Source organism: Nomascus leucogenys, chromosome 2 (assembly GCF_006542625.1).
Source record: "Nomascus leucogenys isolate Asia chromosome 2, Asia_NLE_v1, whole genome shotgun sequence".
Taxonomy (NCBI): Eukaryota; Metazoa; Chordata; class Mammalia; order Primates; family Hylobatidae; genus Nomascus; species Nomascus leucogenys.
The window spans coordinates 105,690,698-105,712,129 of record NC_044382.1 but is presented as its reverse complement, the minus strand read 5'-3'; the positions used below and the strand labels follow the sequence as shown (position 1 = coordinate 105,712,129).

At 39.4% G+C, this 21,432-nt stretch overlaps 1 protein-coding gene across 1 annotated transcript in view; it reads left to right on the top strand.

The window, feature by feature from the left end:
- LIX1 (limb and CNS expressed 1) overlaps nucleotides 1–21,432 on the top strand; it is a 52,574-nt gene that overhangs the window by 9,100 nt on the left and 22,042 nt on the right. Inside the window, exon 2 of the mRNA XM_003277200.3 lies at nucleotides 9,210–9,373. Within this exon, the coding sequence (XP_003277248.1) occupies nucleotides 9,210–9,373 (164 nt within the window). The remainder of the gene's footprint in view (nucleotides 1–9,209; nucleotides 9,374–21,432) is intronic.

The following is a 21,432-nucleotide window of genomic DNA, read 5'->3' as shown; positions in this document are numbered from 1 at the left end:
ATTAGCTCCTCATGATAGTTTTTGCTAGAAGCAGGTCTATTGCCTTTAGCATCCATTGGAAAGAGAACAATTGGGACCAAAAAAATCCACGTTTTCAAATTTTGAGACACGTAGCATTTTATCCATTTATTTTCTGGCTATTAGGGAGTTCTGACTTTACCAGTGAATGTTATCAAAAGGTCTCTCTCTTTTCTATTCCTGAACTCTGCCCCTATCTTGGAAATAAATAGCACAATGTGTTCAATTAGAGAATCTTCAGGTTGTAGACGATTTCTGGACTATTTAATGGCTTAGTTTCCAATACAGGAACAGTTTGTTTCAAAGATGCAATATGAAAGCATATATTCATGCCTTTTCTTTTCTTCCTCTACCTCCTCCAGTCACAAATAATAGCCAACACTCTAGTTACTTACTATGTGTGAAGTTCTTTTCTGAGCATTTCCCATTTTAAGCCTTACAGCACCCCTGTGATGTAGACACTACATTCCACGGATGAGGAACTGAGGCATGGGGTGGTTAGATATCTTGCAGTGATAGAAACAGGATTCAAACCCAGACAGTCTGGCTTCAGAGAACAGGCTTTTAACTACTAATGAAACTTCCTGTCTGTTGATAAAAAGTGGAGAGACAAGATTCAGTGCATATTTTATTGTGTAATGAACTCATGCCTGTATCTGAGGACACTTCTATAACAAACCCTGTAATCCACAGAGCATTTAAACTCTCTACATCTCAAACTTTCCCTATGAAAACATAGATCATATATCCTTATTGGCATCCTCATTGTCCAATCTGTGAAAATAAAAATACAATTATATATATATGTATATATATGTATATATATATATATACACACACATGATAAGCCCTGAGTGTTGAGTATAATGCCTTCTGGGTGTCCAATTATTGATGTCCTTCTCTGAAGGGGTTTCATCTCCTTCCAGGCTGCAGAAAGAAGACTCTTTTGCTTACTCATCTCCTACCCACTTCTAGTGGGTTTTTCTGCCCAGGCCCCTCTCAGAGAAATGTTCTACCTTGGGCTCACCCAGATACACAAGAGCAATCACACATTCTCTCTGGGGATCCGGGCCCTTCCCTGTGGCTCCACCTCTTCATGGATGGAGCCACCACAGGCAGCACAGCACCTTTGGCAAGGGCAAAGGACAAGGGACTCTGTTCCTACCCTTCTCTCCTGCTTGGGTAAAGCTGGGACACCAAGGCAATGGGGTTCACGTCCAGTTATTAAAAGAAGCTAAGTCCTCTCACCCTGTCTCTTGTCAAATCATATCCCTTCCTACTGGCACTCTTTCCTATTGCTCCCTACACAGTTTCTCAGTGGGAGTATCATTATTTCTCTCCCTTCACCCATCCCTCCCTCAACCTCATTCCTCTGAGAAGGGTTCAGCTTAGGCCTTTTTCCTACACAAATTTTTCCTGACCTTTCCAGCCCACATTCATCTACTCTTCCCCTTGCATTTATTTAATTATTCTGCCATAAATTTTACATTTTACATGTCATTTTAACATCATCTCTTCCATAATTTAGCACTCTAATATTTTGTTCACTAATTACATGATGAATATATTATTTCTCCAGTCAGATTGTAAATCTCCATGGGCAGAGACCCGTCTTGGATTTTTCTATTACTTCATAGCATCAAGGTCAGGGTCAGCACATAGATATGCCAATGCCACACTGCAGGTTAATTATGGTGTTCTGTTCCACTGATCCCATATGGTATTTTTCAATTCCTTCCAACAGAGTGCTTCAGGCAGTCAACATCAATCAATTAATGTTGGCATCCAAGACAAACAGACTTATTATCCCTGTTCAAGACTTTGCTAAGCACTAGTTCTTGTGAAGATACAACCCAAGTGAGTAGGCAGCCAGCAACCACGTTTCTACCCTGACCACACTTCATCTCTCTCTACCCACTTTGCCATCTCCAGCTGAGACATGGTTGCCACCAACACACCCATGTTATGTGAACACCATGGTGGTCTATCCATGAAACCTCCTATTCCAGAATTAAGTCCTGACCACGCTGTGGATCATGGTGACTTCACTTACTTTCTACATGTTCGCTCAATTGCACTAGAGCTGTTTATACTATGTCGAGGTTTCTTAGATTCCAAATGAATTCAATGACTGCTTCTAGGTGAGTATCCAGCCTGTGCTGGATACCAAGGAGGCTACAGAGAAGAATGAGCCAGAGTTGCTGCCCTCTAGAATCCCAGTGTGCTGTGAGTTAAATAACAGAAAACTGTATTCTGTAAGATGAATTGTTACTACAAGGCATTTCGTTCCTCTGGCCAGAAGGAAGTACAGCCAAGTCTGACTGGATACATTTAGCCAGGAGCACCACATCCATTTTATTAGCATGGTTTAAAGGAGATTAAGTGCTAAGACATAGGGCCGCTCATGGAATAAGAGTTCAGAAAAAGAGGTACACGTGGGTAGGAGCCAGTGAGTAAGACACAATGGAGGAGGTGTCATTTCCCCTGAAGTGTGGGAGTAAACTGGATAGAAGGAAGGGAGGGGAGGGACACAACACTCAAAATAGGAGGGAGAACTTGAACGAAGGTACAGATAACAAATAAGCAACATGTGTTCAGGGAGGTGTAATGAGACTGTCCAGGCTGAATGAAGCCAATCAGGAATTTCTGCTGGAGAGGGTCAAGGGTTAAATAACCAAGGTGTTCCATGTTGCTGGATGTCTTCATCAGTTAACTGGGAAAGCCTCAATGCTGAACTTTATAATAAAAAAAAAGGAAGCTTCAGGAAGGGGAAAATGAAAACCTCACTTACAAGAGACTTGCTTGGGGATCTAATACTACTCTGAAAACTCTGTTGTGTTCAAATTTCAAAATACAGTGAAGAAGAAAGTAGCCACACTCATGTCTATAAACTACATGGCACATTTTCTTGTTATTGAAACACGAAATATTTAAAACTCCTGTAGGGGCCTATCACCGTGTTAGAGAAAGCAATTAGGGGTAGTAGAATGAAATTAAGAAGCTCGATCTGCAAAGTCACTTCAGAGGTACACTACTTTCTTTACTGTCCGCAGTTCTAAGCTGATAGAAATCATAAAAAGGAACTGGATTTCATGCTATTATTAATATCCCTCCTAACACTTCTCTCTCCTTCTACTTCTTACGTCCCTTGCCTCAGCAAGGGATTTGATATTCTGCTTCTTTATTGTAACTTTATCAGTTAAACATCAGTTACCTTGACAAAAGCAAACCCAAAAGATGATTTGCGAAAGTTAAAGGCAGAACCAGAAGTGTTGCTCAGCTCATCCTTAAATCAGCGTCAGCCCAACTGCTACCCCTCTGCTTTCTCCAGAGCTCCAGCTTAGGAGTCACTGCTTCATGTGTCCAGTGTCTAGATTCACTGTATGACTGATTTATCTTGTCCTGGCTGTGGATAAAGTCCCTTCCCTTTAGTGTCCACCGGGAGAGAGTAGAAACTTTTCAAAAAGAACTTTACCAAACTTTTGGAGAAACAATGCGAAGCCATAGATAATGCATTTTCTTCTGTAGCTTCCTGACCCTGAGGTGGAAGGCAGAACCAGGCAGAGACCTGGCCTTGCCAGAAGGCTCATGTCCCTCTACCAGGGAAACCAAGCCCCTCAGCAATCTCTGTCATTGAGTCTTATTTCTCTTGAGGTCCCTCCTTTGTTCTTTGAAAGAAAGGGCTGGAATGAGAGGCTCAGTCACAGCCCCTCCTGAGCCAGTCTGTGGGTATTTACACCATCGCTTAAACCAGAGCAGTTGGCTGAAGACTGATGATAAGGATGTCTGTTTACATGCACATGGACTGCTCATTCCGTATGACAATTCCAAGCTGGAAACATGTCATATGGCTTGTTTGAAAATGTGCAAATAAAGTCTTTTCTTTCACTTGACTTTGTCAAGAACAAATGTCAGAAAAATGGCTCACGGAAAAAGGTAAATGAAGTAATTCTTGGGAAGGCTCTCATGCCTACACTACCAACAGCCTCACAAATGCAGCCTATCTTCTATACTTTTGATAACATTTAAATACTTGACTAACATTTATTATGTTTCTACTATGTTCCAGGGGTTGTGGGGAAATGATATGATTCTTTCTCCAATGAGCATTGTCTATATTACAGATAGACAGCATGAAAATGACTTAAGTTCTATTATACTACGGAGTATCTCAGGATAAACCAAGAACATGGACTATAGAGGCAAAACTAGGTGAAAAATCCTAGGTCTAAGGCTTAGTAGCTGTGTGATTACACCTTCAACTTCTTTTTTTTCCCTTTGTAGGATGTGGATGATAATACCAATTTCAAGGGGGTGCTGTAAGGATGAAATGGGAAAATGCAAATAATAGGTACATTAGGAGGATAGGAGTGGTCACTTCTTCCTACAGCAAGGCCTCTCAAATTTTAACATGCACCAGTTTTTTTTTTAATCTTGTTAAGAAGCAGATTATATTTCAGAAGTCCTAGGGTGGAGCCTGAGATCCTGCATTTTTAAGAAGTTCCCAAGTGATATCCATGATGTTTCTTGGGGGTGGGGCGTGCACTTTCATTAGCAAGGGCTTTGAGATTATTTTGTTTTTGTTTTTGAGAAACTGATCTGGAAGCATGTCTTGAAAAATAGTAGGTACCATTCGAGAAGACAATAGACAGTGGAAAGAAGGGCATTCCAGGAGGATGAATGGAAGTACTGGCTTTTGAGAAGCATAAGAAGCATAGGAGTGAGCAACCTGAAGGGTGAACTTGGGGAGAGGAGGTTAGGACAAGAGAGAATAGTGAGACATAGGGTCTTCTATGCCTTGCCAAGGAGTTATTCATTCCATAGTTAATAAGGGACCCACAGAAGGACTTGAAGATGTGAGTGATTTGATCGGCTATGAGATTCAGTGATATTACCCTGAAAACAGTGGGAGTATAGGTTGGATGGGAGGCTGGTTGGAGTCAGGAGGGTATTGTGGTATGCTTGATGAGATACAGTGAGCATGAACCAATGCAGTAATGGCAGTATAGACTGAAAGAAACTGATGCTGATGGGAGACATCAGGATATGAAACTGACAAAACTTGGGCATTTATTAGATATTGAAAGAGGAAATTAAGTTTAAGGTTTATGCCCAGTTTCTGATTTAGGTAAGTAGGTAGATGATAACAGCACTTTTTTTTGTAACTCAGGAGAAAGAAAAGTAATTCAGGAGGAAGAGAAGAGTTTATGAAAAAGAAAATGAGTTGAGTTTGAAAATATGTTGAGTTTTTGCAATATCCAAATGGCAGTGTCTGATAACAAAATTGGAGATGCAGGAGAATAGTTTGAGAGCTGTCTGTGTATATTATGGTGGGTTCTGTCATTCAAGGAGAATAGCTGGAAGAGAACCAAGAAGAGACAAGACAAGATTTCCATGTTAGCCAACATGCATAGTGAGCAGAGGAAGAGAAATCCACAAAAGACACCAAAGAGAAATGATTAGGAAGAGATGCAGACTGAGGAGGAAAAGCCTAGGAAAACAAGGTTTCTAGAAGAAAGTTATCAGCTTTGTCCAACACAGCTAAGAAGTCAAGTAAACAAGGACTGAAAACCAGGACTTGGCACTATTTGTAGGAATTTCAGTGGAATAATGTAGAGGAAAGCCTACATTACTTGCAGTGGGTTAAAAATAAATGGAACATAAGGAAGCAGAGATAGTCAATGTGGAATATTCTTTCTAGCAGTTTGGCTATATTGGGAGCATTTTAATAACTAGTAGCCAGACATAGTTCCAAGATTGAGTGTTTCATTTAATTGATTGATTGATTCATTCATTTATTCATTTAATAGTTGTTTTGAGCATACTTTTGGCTGCTGGGAAAGAGTGAATAAGGAGGGAACTTTTAAAAATAGGCCATGGGAGTGACTAAGAGACCAATTTCCAGGAAAAGCAGCACAAATTCATTTGAGACTGTAGGAAATAAGGTGGAGCTGAGCATTTGTGCAGATGGGTCCCTAGACATAGGGATGGATATTGCACACTTGGTAGCTCAAGTTTATTCTGTAACATGGAAGGCAGGATCATTGGCTGGGCACTGAAGGTGCAACTGCACCTAGAGATTAACTACGTATTGATTGACGCCTATTCTCAAACTTGGGTGATTTTCTTCAGCAGCTCTTGACCCTCTGCTCGTATTTTCTTTGAAATTGTCCACAAACCTTGTTGATGCTACCCCCAAAATAAAGAAGCGTGTGTTTCATAAATAGAGCATTTTCTGATATACCAATCTTTGGAATTCCAAACGGCAAGCTGGCCTTCTTCCCTCTGCACTTCATTTGTCTGGTTTTCGAGTTGACAAGAACAGATAGAGATAGAAAGATGGATTGTGTGTCTGTATGTATATATATTGCACTCTTGGCGGGTGATGACATCTGTGGGATCATCAGAGAAATCTTACAAAATTGCAGAATGAAAAATTTGAAAACTGCAACTTTTATTCACATAGAAATCTGACTTAGTGCGTACCTTCAAACTCTTTAATCCCAAGAGCTTTACATGCCAAAATTCTTGTGTTCATTTTCCCTAGATTATCATGCATTTTACCTAGATTATCATGGGTCCTCAACTTCCTACTCCACTTCTCAGCTAAACACCAGTCAACAACTGACTGACAAAGTAGGAGGCTAATAGTCCTTGTTGACAAGAAGAGCAACAGGCTACTGGCATTAGTTACAGTCTTCAATCTTTAGGACATCTCTGCTGACTTCTGGAGGTCAACTGCAAGCAGAGACTCAAGTCAGCTAGCTCATAGATATTTGTTTCCTCAGGGGTGGGAGGGAAAGGAGGAGAGTAGGGGACAGAAAAATAGTTTAGAAAATAAAAGTTCTAATTCTATTTTCAGTTACATCAACTAGTAGAAAATATTATTTCAGGCTGGGTGCGGTGGCTCACGCCTGTAATCCCAGCACTTTGGGAGGCCGAGACGGGCGGATCACAAGGTCAGGAGATCGAGACCATCCTGGCTAACAGTGAAACCTTGTCTCTACTGAAAATACAAAAAAATTAGCCGGGTGTAGTGGCAGGCACCTGTAGTCCCAGCTACTTGGGAGGCTGAGGCAGGAGAATGGCGCAAACCAGGGAGGCAGAGCTTGCAGTGAGCCGAGATCATGCCACTGCACTCCAGCCTGGGCAACTGAGCAAGACTCCATCTCAAAAAAAAAAAAGAAAAGAAAGAATATTATTTCAAACATTTTCAAAAAAATTAAAAAGCTCTGTAATGACCAATTCTCAACTTGACCATTCAATATGTATTTTATTGATTAATTCAAGTATCCCCTCACTACTCTTAACATTTTCCCAATTTCTTTCCCAAATCACTTCTTAAATTACTAAACACTGCAGTTTTTAAATATACACAGGCAACCAGTTCCTTAGGAGTTGCCAGAATTTGCCTGAACTATACACCATGAAGTTGATCAGTGACCTATATAGGAGGTGCAGACACCCAGTGCTCTAGTAAACAGCTTAGAAAGCGGCTATACAATGATTTTGCCTCCAGATCACACTCTGAGATACTCCAGACTCTCTGAAAAATGTCACTGTCCAGAATTTTAAAGCAGATCCAAGAATATATTCAGGATAATGGCAAAGGGCATAGATGCCATGTTACACAAAACATGTTTGAAAGAGCAAAATTTAATCTAGAACTTGAAAAAACATGAGTGTTGTCTGTTTAGTGTACTTTTCATATGCAAGTGAGAGATGCCACTTGAAAATGGCTTAAGGAAAAAGCAGATGGGTTGGTTAGATAATTTCAAGTCCAATCAAGGATCCTGGATTATGGGCATAGCTGGAACCAGGAGCTCAAACTATGTCGTCAAAACTTAGCCTTTCTCCATCTCTTTACTGAACCATTCTCTGGGCTTTCTTCTCAGCCAGATTTTCTTCTTGCTCGGGCAGCACCATGCTTACCTCCTACCGCTCCAGAAACCCCACTGAAAAAAGGAAAGTTTCAACATTTTCAACACATTCATTGTCCCTAAATGGCTTGGTTATGGCCAAATTCCCACCTGCACCCCTAGAGACTACATGATTCTTCAGGGAAAATATCGGTGCTATTTCCACAAACAGGGAAGTGAATGCCAGGCAAGCAAAACAACAGATGTCCTATACTGCTTTCAAACAAGTAGTGGGCTCCCATGTGGATAAGGAAATAAACTTTTTGAGGCCTCAGAAATGAGAAGTAGACCCTCTGCATGAACCTTACAAGAAAGCAGATTTCAGTTCACTCCTACAAGGACCTTTTCACAGAACCATTAGCAGTTGAAATAGGCTGCCTCAGGTTGTGGCAAGTACTAGTTCCTTCCACATGTTCAGGTACAGGCCAGCTGGGCAGCTGTCAGGAATGCTGGCAAGGAATTCCTGCATTAGGCAGGGCTTTGCCTACATGACCTATAAGGTCACTTTTGACTCTACAATTCTATTATCCTTGTTAATTTCTACAATTTAATTTGCAGTACAGGACAAACAAACCAACCTAATTTGATCTGGAACTTCTGCAGGCTATCACAGGTCATTTAATCTAAAACATATGGCTCTAGCCATTACTATGTTTTCTGAAATACTCGAACAGACCTTGTCCTTAACAAGGTCTTCATGTTATTAGTTTCACTCATGGATTTTTCCAGCCTCCTGCTTATTCCACAACTGCCTTTCATTCTCATTTAGACTGGGGTGGAAGGAGCATGAAAGAGTTCCCTTCTTTCTGACTTTCTCTTCTTAAATCTTTGCAGGCTTAAGAATCTATGAGAAATGATAAAGAGGACCACAGATAATCACAGCTCTGGATAAAGTCTATTAAGACAAACGTTCAAAGCAGAATGAGATTTTTAATTTTTATATTAAAAATTAATTTATAGAGTAAATTTGAAATACTGCTATATTGTTTTAATCAGGGCACTAAAACCACTTCTTGAGCCTTACTCATTAAGAAATATACACATTTGCATTTGTAAATAACAGGTTTAATTTGTATATTTTAGCATACTTTAAATATATTTAAATAAAGTATATTCTTTCACGGCTAAAAGCCCCCCCACCCCACTATCCACATACCCAGCTCTACTTAAACTGGAACTGTCATGCTACAGAATCCAGCTTGCAAATAAAATTTTGGTTTTGCACCAGATTATGTCCATCCTTAATAACTGATGGTGTGTTGTCTTTTTCAGTGAACGTTGTGTCAATGTTACAGGAATTCTGGGAAAGCAAGCAGCAGCAGAGGGCTGCATTCCCAAGTGAAGGTGTGGTGGTCTATGAGTCACTGCCAGCTCCTGGGCCTCCCTTTGTGAGTTACGTGACCCTCCCAGGGGGAAGCTGTTTTGGCAACTTCCAGGTAAGAAGTAGCCATTAATTTGTCAGTGAAAGTTCATTGGGTTAAAATAAAGTAAACCTTTTTGTAAACTGGTAACATTACAAATTTTCTTGGAAATAGTGAACAAAGTTGTATCATATCCTATGAATGAAAACAACAGGAAAGGAATTTCTAAATTTGCCAATATCCTTTATAAATACCCTTTTAATTGAGTAAATTATCCCTCAATTTTCAATAACTGGCAAAGATGTTTTATTTCTTGCTTATGGATACCACGAAACTCATAAGTAGTCAAGTTTCTCTCTTAGTTTGTCAACTAAAAAGCCCAAAGGCAAATTTTCAGGTAATTTTTTTGTAGTGTAAGTCTACAGAACTTAATATCATATAATTTTTAAGACTAACGTCATACCTGATACTATTTATATTTTTACCTTTACTCTTCCTTTGAACTTATTAAGTCACTCATTTATTGTATCCTGTTACCAGATGTATCTGTTTTACATGGTTTCAAATCCTTCATTGAGTGAGGGAAGGGTATAATTTAATAAACAGACCTACAAACCTATGCTGCCTCAGGGAAGTCAAAGAAGGATTCACAGGAAATGTAAATGTGAACTGAGGCATTCAATTGATGATGTCTTGGCCAATGGGAAAAGGGAAAATGACATTCTTAGCATACGGAACCACAGCATTTTCAGAATTAGGAAAGCATAAGGGTTAATGTGTGTGGCAAGGAACGGTTGGGAGAGGACAGGTAGGCACTCACATCAAACCATAAGGGATCTTCATACTTTGCAAAGCAGTACAGGTTTTATTCTATATAAAATCAGAACCTTTGAAGGATTCTGAGCAGAAGAGTGATGTATTCAAATGTACTTCAGAAAGATTACTTGGGTCACAGCATGAAGATGCTTTGGATTTAAACGATTTAAATGGCTGAGAGGCTGAAAGTGATGAGTGCCCATGGAGACGAGCTGCAAACGCAGTATGTTCAGGAGCTAAAGGTGAAGGGACTTCATTAGGAGTGAAAGTTGGGAAGATACTTTCATACCTAATGAAGTCCCTTCACCTTCACCTTTACCAGTGGTCAGCCCTGGCTTTGGCCACTGGGTGGGAAACACAGGAGGAAGTGGAGCGGGTATGTGAAAGGTGAGGACGAAGAAACTGTGAAGTGCCTGGAAGCCAAACAGAGAAGAGTAATCGCCCTCCCTTATCCAAAAAAAAAAAAAAGTAAGACCTGAAGCTCAAGAAAGAGATATGTGTTGAACTTCTACATTTCTAAGCTGAAGCCACAGCTACAGGTACCACTGCCAAGTGAGAATGTGTGGTGTGAGAAGATGATCAAGGAATGCTCTTAGGAACAGTTTCAGCGGGGGAAATAAAAGGAAAAAGATTTCTCTAAAAAGCCCAGAGATTGCCCAGAAAGAGACAAAGAACCAGAAGAGGGGATTTATGGAAACCGAGAGATGTGACATTTTGAGACTGAGGATGAAGTGAGCAGCGGTCAGCCACAGGACAGATGTCCAGTGAGATGTTTCCACTGATTGTGATGAATGTGAAATCCTTATTAACCTTCCGAAAAGTAATGTCAATGGAGAAAATGGGATACAAATTAGATTACAGTAGATTACAGTTGCTAGAGTAAAACAGGGGTTTAGAAGTAGAGACAGTGTCCTTCCGTAAGGATTTAGAGGGCTCCTTCCTACTCTTGTGGTCAGCACTGCTTGTGAAAATAGGAGCACGTTGCCTATTGTCCAGTGGGGAGTTGGAGACAAAACACATTCTGGTCAAACTGGCATCAGTGGCTTCCAGACATCTAAGCCATAATTAAAGCTGGGAAGGACAACTAAAACTGAGCCACTGAATATTCAGACAGTTCTCAAATAGCCTGCAAAGATGGGCCAGAATCAACAAGATGAACTCTTAGAATATAAAATAAAAGTTAAAAAAGTCTCAAGATTGAATCAAGATGGAGTGGACTTAGCACATTCTTCAAACTCTTTTCTAGTCTGAAATTCCCTAAAATGTCAAAGACATGTTTTAAAATAAGTAAATTCACAATAGTGCTAGGCAAGAAGAAAGGGTGCCATTGGAAGAGATGAACTTTGAAGCAACTCTGGGAGATGAGAGTAGAATCAAATTATTAGGGGCAAAGATGCCACAGTCTAAATATATATAGGAGAAATGTACTGTGAAAGTAAAGAAGAGCTAGAGAAACTCCAGGTTCACATGAACGAATGCAAAGAGCAGGAGGCAGTCCTGGGGTAATTTTAAGGCTAATCAAAAACTGCTTTCAAAACTTCCGACCCATCCAGCCAGTGAGGTGTTGCCTTCCCCACTCCGAACAGTAGTCAGCAGTGTGTTTTTACCTCTGGGGAATAAAGTGAATTGACTGACGAGGATGATTTGAATGTGGGTATAGAAGCCTCAGAACAGAGCTTGATGTAACCCTAGACACCAAAGACACGGATGAGAGGCAGCAAAGGGGAAAGAAAGGCAGCCAATGAGGAAGAGGCTCTCCAACCCACATGTGCCTGCAGGTCCATTATTGAGCATCCTAAGGTGAAGTCTGCCTGTCAACACACCCCATTCAATACGAAGCACCCAGCTGTCCTCTCATTCAGGGGAGCCCCTCTAGGGAAACAGACATTCTCAAGCATAGAGGAAGGTTTTGTCAGCCATCTAAACTAATGTACTTGTTTGTCCATCTATGTCAATGAACTTAAGATCACCAAACATTTGAGGAAAACCAAATGCACAAAAGACCAAAGGCAAGCAAACAAAAGAACAAAACAATTCAAGCAGCACAGAATGTAAAAGAGTATTACAGTTAATATCCTCAGAAAATTTTGAAAGGATATTTCTCTCTAAAACAGCTATTAAAAGGGAGCAAGCAGGGAGCAAGAAAATGAAATATGTTTGCCAAATTAGAACAATAAGGATAAAGAATTAAGAGGAGCAAATAGAGGAGCAGACATAGCCAAATTAGTAAGGAATAACTAAGTAAAGTCTTCTAGAACTTAGAGCAAAAAGACAGAGAAGGAAGACAGTACAGGAGACATGCAGATAAATTTTGCAGGTAAACATCAATTTAGTAGGAGCTCTAGAAAGAGACAAAGGAAATAGAGGGGAGGAAATAAATAACAGAGGCAATTTTCTTTGCGTTAAACAAAAGCATAGGTTGTCAAATTGAAATGGCCCACCATATTCCATGCAGAATCATAACAAAAGAAAAGCACAGCTCTGTGGTTATGTGGGACTTAGAAACAGTATTCTGCTTAAAGGTAGACAAGGGACTTTTTTGATACTGCATATGTACACGATCTGTTTTTAAAATTAGATTGAACATATACGTAGCTTTAGGGAAACTTCAGGGGGCATTAGCTCCCTGAAATGGGACAAAAACTGGCAAACTTGGTTAACAAAATCAAAAACTGTTTCTTTGAAAAGACAAATAAGAAAGACAGATCTCTGGCATTTCTGATTAAGGAAAACAGACACACCACACTAAGCATTAAAGAGAGAATATAATCATAGGAGTGTAATATAAGAACACTATATAAATCATTATTCATTGAAACATGAAAACTTAGATGATATGGACTACTTTCTGGGAACTCTTTACAATCTTTGCAACTCTTATATAAGCATAGCATTGCAAAATAAAAAGTAAAAAGGGGGGCTTCAATGGCTCCCTATTATTTTCTTATTAAAGCATACATTCCTTACTCTGGCAATAAAGATTCTACAGCTGGTCCAACTTTCCCTTCCAGTTTTATCTCCCCGATTTCCTCTTCTGACACTTGATGCTTCTACCCAACTGTTCCTCATGCATGTCTTGACCTCTCCTAACCATTCCCATACTCACATTGAGATCTACTTAGGAAATGCTATTGCCACCTTCTTTTCACGTCTAAACCCTGACCATCTTCCAGGACTCCACAAAAATTTTTCAGAGAAAACAAAAAGTTTTCTCTGATTCTCCCTGATGGAACTCCCTACCTCATGTGATTTCCCAAAGCAGTGTTCTCTGTTTCTCTACTAGACTTAATGTTTTCTACCGTATGCTCCAGTTACCTATGTGCATGTTCTTTCCCTTTACTGAAATGTAAGTTCCAGGGATGGGGTGTGTATCCTTATGTTCCCCATGACCTCAAGCACTGTGTTTCGCATACAGTGCATCAAGTGCCTAATAAATTGTGTTAAGTGAATAGCCAAATGAATGAATAACAAATCCGAAGAATAAATGAAGTTAATGTTTGTCCATTCTTGTATGTAACCAATAGTCAGCTAAGATCATTCATCTAAGTCTGCAAGATAGTGGGCTAGGAAGGAAAAGTCAGTAACAGTAAAATCAGCTGATATTATTTTGTTCGTATCTGTGGTTAAAGTTTTGAAAATGGATGAATTTAAAAGTATTGATTAAAAATACCTTATGATTCTCTTGGATTTAATTTATGCATAGCAACTTTTTCTCCACCCGACTCTTAGGACCATAAATAACCAAGATTTGGCAGTACTCACACCCAGGCATGCATTATATTTGTTCATACATTCATTATACTCTATCTAGAATATAATGCATTTGACAGATTGGTGAATGGATCTAGAAGATATGAGTGTAAGAAATTCTAGTGTTATTGTTTTTGTTTTTGCTACCCGAAGAAGTACAAATTTTCCTATCATCTCGTAAATTTTGACCCAAAATGATAGCTCTTCCCTCAGGTAATAAATTCAACATCCTCCTGTGGTCTTAACAAAAAAAAAAAGAAAGAAAGAAATAGAAAACAAAATGAAAAACTGAAAACTTCAGCAGGGAGGCCTCTTGGTGATTTCTCTGATCATTTTAGGGTCCCCTTTTCCTTATGTTTAAATCATCATATTTTAAGGCTCTCAGGAGGACTGTTAACATCTTTGCTTAAAAAGATCCAGAATTTCCTGAATCAAGTATGTTTTGAAAATGTGTTTGGGTGGTTGGCTGCCAAATCTGGCTCCTTCACCCATTTGGCCCTCCAAAATATGACTTGAGAAGGAAAACCAGGGGTGAAAAATGAAAGAACATTTCTCCTAAAGCAATGTGCTTACACTTTTCTTTGTCAGTTCAGAAACCATCTTAAATGCTATTTTCACCATATAACATTTCATCATGTTTTTGCCAGCAGTTGGACTGTAAGAGCCTACATGCTCATTCCTGCAATGCCTTTCACATAATCAAATGTCACCCCTGTGCATTACAAATCATTTCACGATGGATTATTAATGCCAAGACCATGTGCTGAAACATGGAGAAACCATTATGCCAGCAGTAGCCTTCTTACTGAGCCATGGACGTCACCACCAATGGTGCCAAGTAATTGAAAATACTTGAAGTGGAGTATGGGACCGGATTGTGGGACTAATCCCTCTGGTTTCAGGCAGTTTCATGAAAGCTGTAAGAGATTATGCTCATTCATTCTTTAGGAAAGTAGTATTCAGACTGAACTTTAGTTTTCTGATTAATCAAAGGAAAGCAGTCCAGTCAAAGACTCTGATGGATACAAACCACTGGTTTTTATGCAAAGAAGCCTCTCACTGAAGTAAATGGGAAGCTTGTGTCCATGAAAGCTAATTAAAGAATTTTCAGTTAGCCTTTACACCACAATCTACAAAAAACAGAAACAGAGAGAGAACGAAGAGAGAGAGAGAAAAAGCAGCCATAGCCCTGCCTTTAGACCAGGCCTTCATAAATTACTACAGAATAGAAAAAGAGAAGTGAAAATATAATTTTATTTCTGCATTTCTAAACAATAAATAAAATAATCTACTGATTAAAATTTTTTTTTTCAGAAAGTTATATTGAAACACATTAGTACTTATTGGATCTTTTATAAAAGAAATCATTTTCTAATATTACCAGCATTAAGTATTTCATGTATTTTAGATATATTTTCTTCATGCCACTTTTGTCTAGGCAGTTAATCCTTCCCTAGCCACATATCATGACCATGAAAACTTGCAGTAATTTCCATTTTTTTACAATAGAGCAATGCAAAGGCCATCAGATCCACGTCTGGCTCCCCTCTTGATGAACTCAGAAGGAAAGCCACTCATTGTTGCAGCAGCTGTTTTTGCTTCCAAATCCAAAAGGGAACTCGAGTATTTTATCTTATTTTATATTTTGATTTAAAGGGTTTGTGATTCAAGTTTTGCTTTCAAGTCAGTGACATGGTCTTCCACATATAGTCTGCTGGAGTGACTTGAATTAGTGAATTTCATTCTTATTTTGACTAAAAAGCAAAAATTTCCTTGAATATAGTACTAGAGCATGTGATTATTTATGTGCATGAATTATGATTGAATAAAAATTGCCTCCTGACAAAAATATTGATGTGATAGCTCGATCTATTTGGAGCGTGAGACACTTAATCATCGGGGCATTATATCTTTTTCACCTAAGTATTTTGTTGTTAAAATGGCTTCACAGAAAATAAGTACAGGTGTTAAACACTGGGTTCTGGTACTCAGGCTAGTTGAATAGTGCCAAGCACTCTATGAAGTTGAGACATTCAATTCTTCCATAGGCAAACTGTTGATTGACCTTTTTTTTTTTTTTTCCATTTGTAACCAATGTTTGGTGTTGCAAAACAGGGCTGCAGAGTAGTGAGATGAGGGGTGGCACACAGTGCAGATGAGCTCCTTGCAAAGCTCTGTCTCTAAAAGGCAATGAATTCATTAGATGGGTTTTGATTTTTATGCCAATCTGGTTTTCAAACCAAAGCCATCGCCTATGCTGATATCTAGAAAAACTATTTTTCCAAGGAGCATACAGCCTTAAACAAGGTGAGGAGTATTTTAATTGTGTTTTATTTTAGTTAAGGCAGTAAGCACACTTAACCTGCATTATCAGACATAAAAACGCGTTTTATACTTTTATGCATTAAATGAGTCTTCTCAAAGTCCATGGAATTAAAAGTACATTTAAATCACAATAAACTAAGTTTATAAAATTAAGTTTCTCCCAGTAGAGAATGACTAAGAAAATTTGATTAATTCATACACTTGACTCAATGGAATTGTAACGCTCTTTTTGCTGAGTGTTAAATAAGGCCTGGCCTTGACATTCCATATCCCAAATAGGGATTTAGTTCCTGCTATAAACTTGAGACTATTGCCCAGCACTAATGCTGCTTTAATGCCTAGTATTTCTATTTGAAATTATCCATGACCTCTTCTCTGCCTCTAGGGTGGTATACCTTGACTCAGATGGACGACATGCTATGCAATGTAACTTAACTTCTAAAGGAGGTATTTCCTGGTGGAAATCTCCACAGGAAAGCATCCTGTTTTATAACTAATGAGACTCAAAGACGGGAAGGTTAGTTATAACCATTCGAAAGTCATATGTCAGCTAATTATCAGACCTTAATGACTTGCCCATGAAATTGGGAGTGCATATTGCTTTAATGAGACCCTTTATTTATTCCCCAGCCTCCCTCCCTAACTTTAATCTGTTTCTTTTTTTATTAAACAAAGTGAATAGAAATTCTTGACCTCCAAATATAGAATGCAGTGAAAGAAATGATTAGGAAAGTCCCCATGGTAAATAAGGACTTCAGACTATCTCCACAGGAGTCTCCCAGCCCCTAGTTCATAAACTTTAGAAAGATGCTCACCAGCTCGGTGAGTCGCTGAGTGGGGAAGAAAGCCTGACTCCATCTCTCCCTAACTCCCCCATCCCTCTTATGCAATCAGAGCCAAGTCCTTTCACATCAAAGCAACTATAAAAATAAACCCAAATCTTGAGCCCTGATCAATTCATCTTGTCTACACCTTAACTTGAAAAAAAGAAAAAGAATAAAAGAAAAAAGAAAAGAAAAGGAATAAAACCTCAAGGAGCAAAGCACAACATAGGATTGTAATAGTTACCAGGGACCTTGGTCTAGGTATGTGTGTAGAATACCGTTGCGGCAGAGGTAAACGAGGAGAAGGCCAGGTGGTTTATATTATAAAAATAACATTCTGACCCACCATGTGCATGAAACATTTCTTTCAGTTGACAGGAACTGGTGAGTTTTCTCTGAAAATTGGACTCCCAGAGCAGTCCCCTCCCCCACACCTAGCTAAGACCCCCATCCCCAGCACACACAGAGCTCTAAATTGTTCCCAACATATTTGCAGCCACTCTGACCTATGGATAGACACGATATTAACTTGGGTGACTGAGTTCCAACGGTTGCCCTTTTTCACATCACCATCTGGAAGGAGAAAAAATGCTAATATATCCACAATTAGATAAATTGGAACACATGCAAATGTTCATGCTTTGGTCAGGGTAGTCAAGGTTTTAAAGCACTGAAAGGGGGTCCGTTAGCAACAGGGTCTGGCTTGTGGCATTCTTCGTGAAGGCTTGCTGTCAGGATGAAACCGAGGTGTTGGTGACACTGACCAGAGCTGTCAGGCAGTACGCACAAACTCCACAAGTCACTTGCTAAAAGTCAGACTCCAAGTCACAAAAGCAAAACGTTCCCAACCACCTGAATGACAGACCTAACAGCCGATAGGATTTGGGCAGGAATTCCCACTTCTCACAGAGTCAATTTATTTGGTTTTGCCACCTGCAAAGTCCCAGCTTTGGAAAACCCCTTGGGTACCATGTGCTATTGAATGAATGCCACCTAAATAACACTGACCTGCCCTTGACCCCAGAGAGGATGGCATCTTCAGCTTTGAATCTGCAAATAGATACAATCTGTTACATTAGCTATTACATTACTGTTCTTCTTCTTCTTCTTTTTTTTAATCCTGCTTCTTACGGACTGTTTCAACTCCTTGGCTACCATTGTGAGGCACCAGTGAAAATGTGCCTAAAATGTGTTTTATACATTTTAGATCTGCAGACCATTTTTCTCCTGATGTCTTTAAAACACATGTATGAATAATTGTAGAAAGTCTGTTGTTTAAGATAGAGAGAAAGTTACTTGTATCAATGTCCTTCCATATGCACTCCTGAAGAAAGCACTGTAGTTGGGATGTAAGTACAGTAAAACCTTGGGATGTAGAAACAACTACTCAACACATGAATCCTGCCTATTTTCTAATACAAAGCGTGGAAAACAGTCATTAATCAAATGAGGGCTACCAGGAAAGTTACTGTTTCACGTCTAAATTGCTTCAGCTTAGCCAGAAGATGGTTCTATAACCAGTAAGACACCTACAAATAGTTTTAAAGTATTTCACAAGTAAGTAATGAAAAAAACTAATTTCTTATTAGGAATTTCTATTTATAACACATACATGACTATCAAAATTTTATTTCAATTAATATAAGAACTTCAGTTAATTCTAAATAGTTAACTAGTCATTATTTTATTTCAGGAGAGCCTACTGGTCAACAAATTAATCTTGATTGAATCTCGACATTACATAGTGTGACACCCTGGAAAATAATCATAGAAGAAATAAAAACTGTTAAGCAGAGAAGTGAAATTGAGACCTCAGTTAGTTAAGTCAGTAGTGCTATGTACTTCTTAAGGACCTAATTTTAGAAGAACTATCATAAAGGACTTTTTAAAAACTTGAATGCTGCTTTCCTTGACTCTTGGGTAGAAGCAGTTTCTCTAATGAGAAATTAGCATTTCTGACGTTAGCAGAAGTGGCTCTACAATGAAGACAATGAGCTTCTGCACAGGCTCTTTGTAAATCACAATACCAACTTTTTTATTTGTAATTTCATATTGTTCTTCTTAAACAAGGGCCCCCAAATTGTGTAAGCCTCAGGCCCCACAAAACTTGGTTCTGCTCCTGCCTGTTAGAAATGAGACATGGCAGGGGCAGAGGTTTCAGCAACACTCCTCTAAGAGTTGTCCTGGGTCCGCATGTCAGAATCACCTGCAAATCTTATTATATGCAGACCACCCCCCCCGCCACCATCATACAGCTGAAGAGATTCTGATTCAGTAGGTCAGCTTTGGGCGCAGGAATACACATGTTTAACAAGTTCCCGGGTAATTGTACTATGAACACTAAAGTTTTTGAACTATTGGTCCAAACTCCCGACCTAGGCTTGGCAGCAATCTTCATAGTGTACCCTATAGGGTCCTGGTGGCTTGTTGGTCATCTTAATCTATGATAAAATATAGGGCCAAAATGAGTTAGTCTTGGGGGGAATTTTTTATTCATCAGAGCTAGGAAAGTTTATTTTTTGTTTTATTTATTTAGTTTTTGAATTTTAGTACAGACAAGGTCCCGCTACATTGCCCAGGTTGGTCTCGAACTCCTAAGCTCAAGTGATCCTCCAGCCTCAGCCTCCCAAAGTACTGGGTTTACAGATATGAGCTACCGTGCCCGGCCAGGGAAGTTTAATTTAAATGACTTTTACTCTTGAAGAGTTATCAATACTTCTTGAAATGTTGAGCAACCTTGTGTGGTAGAATTCCAAAATCTCTTGGCCCCGTACTTAATCAAGAGAGTAGTTAAGGTTAGAATGAGATGCTTCCTACAAGGTAACATCTGATCTCTGGTCTAGTCGCAGTTGGCCTTTCTATCTCCATTTTCCTTCTCCCTATAGTCCAGGAAAGCATCCAAAGGAGAACAATAGGAGGGAGGAGGATATTGAGATAATGTCAGCATATTCCCATCCTCAGTGAGTACCATTTATCCCCACAGTGTACTGCATCTTGCTTGGCCTTTTGTTGTAAATGAAGTCAAATTTGTCATGGGAGGAGATATCCTTTTAGTCTTATATCAAAATGACCCATAAAAGCGCAAAGTTGAAGCTTTGTCTAAAATACTGTACTGACTTAGGGAGTGCTATGTGACCTTAGGCAAATTATATATCCTCTTTATTCCAAAGTGGGTGGCCATTTCTACGAAGAGCAAAATAGCAAAGTGGTTAAAAATGTGGACTCCCAAGTCAGACAGACCGGAGGGCAAATCTTGTTTTGTTCACATCTTAAGGTGCATGACCTCGGGATGTATAACCTCTTTAAGCCTGTATTTCCTCACCTGCAAAATAAGGATAATAACAAAACCAACTTTATAGGATTGTTGTGGTAACAAAATGTGATAATAAACATAAAGTGCTCAGCATAGTGCCAGCAATGTGGATTATTTCATTGAGGCTTCCTAATTACCTGTGGTGAGCAAAGCCTTTGTATTCGTTACCTATTGCTGCATAAGAAATTGCCTGAAAACTTACAAACATTTATTGTCTTGCACAATTTCCAAGGATCAGGGATCTGGAAGCAGCTTAGCTGAGTGGTTTTGGCTCAAGGTCTTCTGGAAGGAGATTGCTTTTGGTAAGCTGTCAGCTGGAGGTGCAGTCATTTGAAGGCTTGATCAGGGCTGGAGGATCAGCTTCCAGTCTCCCTCAGATGGCTGCTGGCAGAAGGCTTCAGTTATCTGCCATGTATGCCTTTCCATGGGACTGCTCATAACATGGCAGTGACTTTCCCCAAGCCAGTGACTTTTCCCCTTGGTTCCACTTATCTTCTTTTATAAAGAGATGGCAAGTGAGACCAAGATGGAAGCCATAGTGTCTTTTATAACCTAATATGGGAAGGGATTTGCCATCACTTCTACCATATTCTATTGGTTACACAAACGAACTCTGGTGCAGTGTAGGGAAGGACTACACCAGGGTGTGAATGCCACGGGGCAGGGGTCACTGGGGAATCTTACAAACTGGCTACCACTGCCTTTGAATAGCTTTCCTGAGCAATGCCACGGTCACTCTTTTTTTTTTTTTAACTTTAATTTTAGATCAGAGCCAGGAGGCTTTGAAATTATTATAGTGGTTTATAATCTACCAGCAAATGAAAGGCATCTGAACACCAAAATAAATGTCTGAATGAGGTCTGCTGGCCACTCGGAAAGCATGTGGCTCCACATGCCTGAGAAATTCACAGCTGACTTTAGTAAAATCTTTACTTAAATATCCCAGCTCTGTACTTTCGCAAAGTGCAAAGAACAGAAGTTGTCCTTCTATATTAACAAGTAAAAATGGTTAACAGAAAAGACACGGTTTACAAATCTATATTTATGATTAGGGCCTGGCTAAAAAATAGCAAGAATAAACTGTATAACCTGGGAAGTCTAACTCT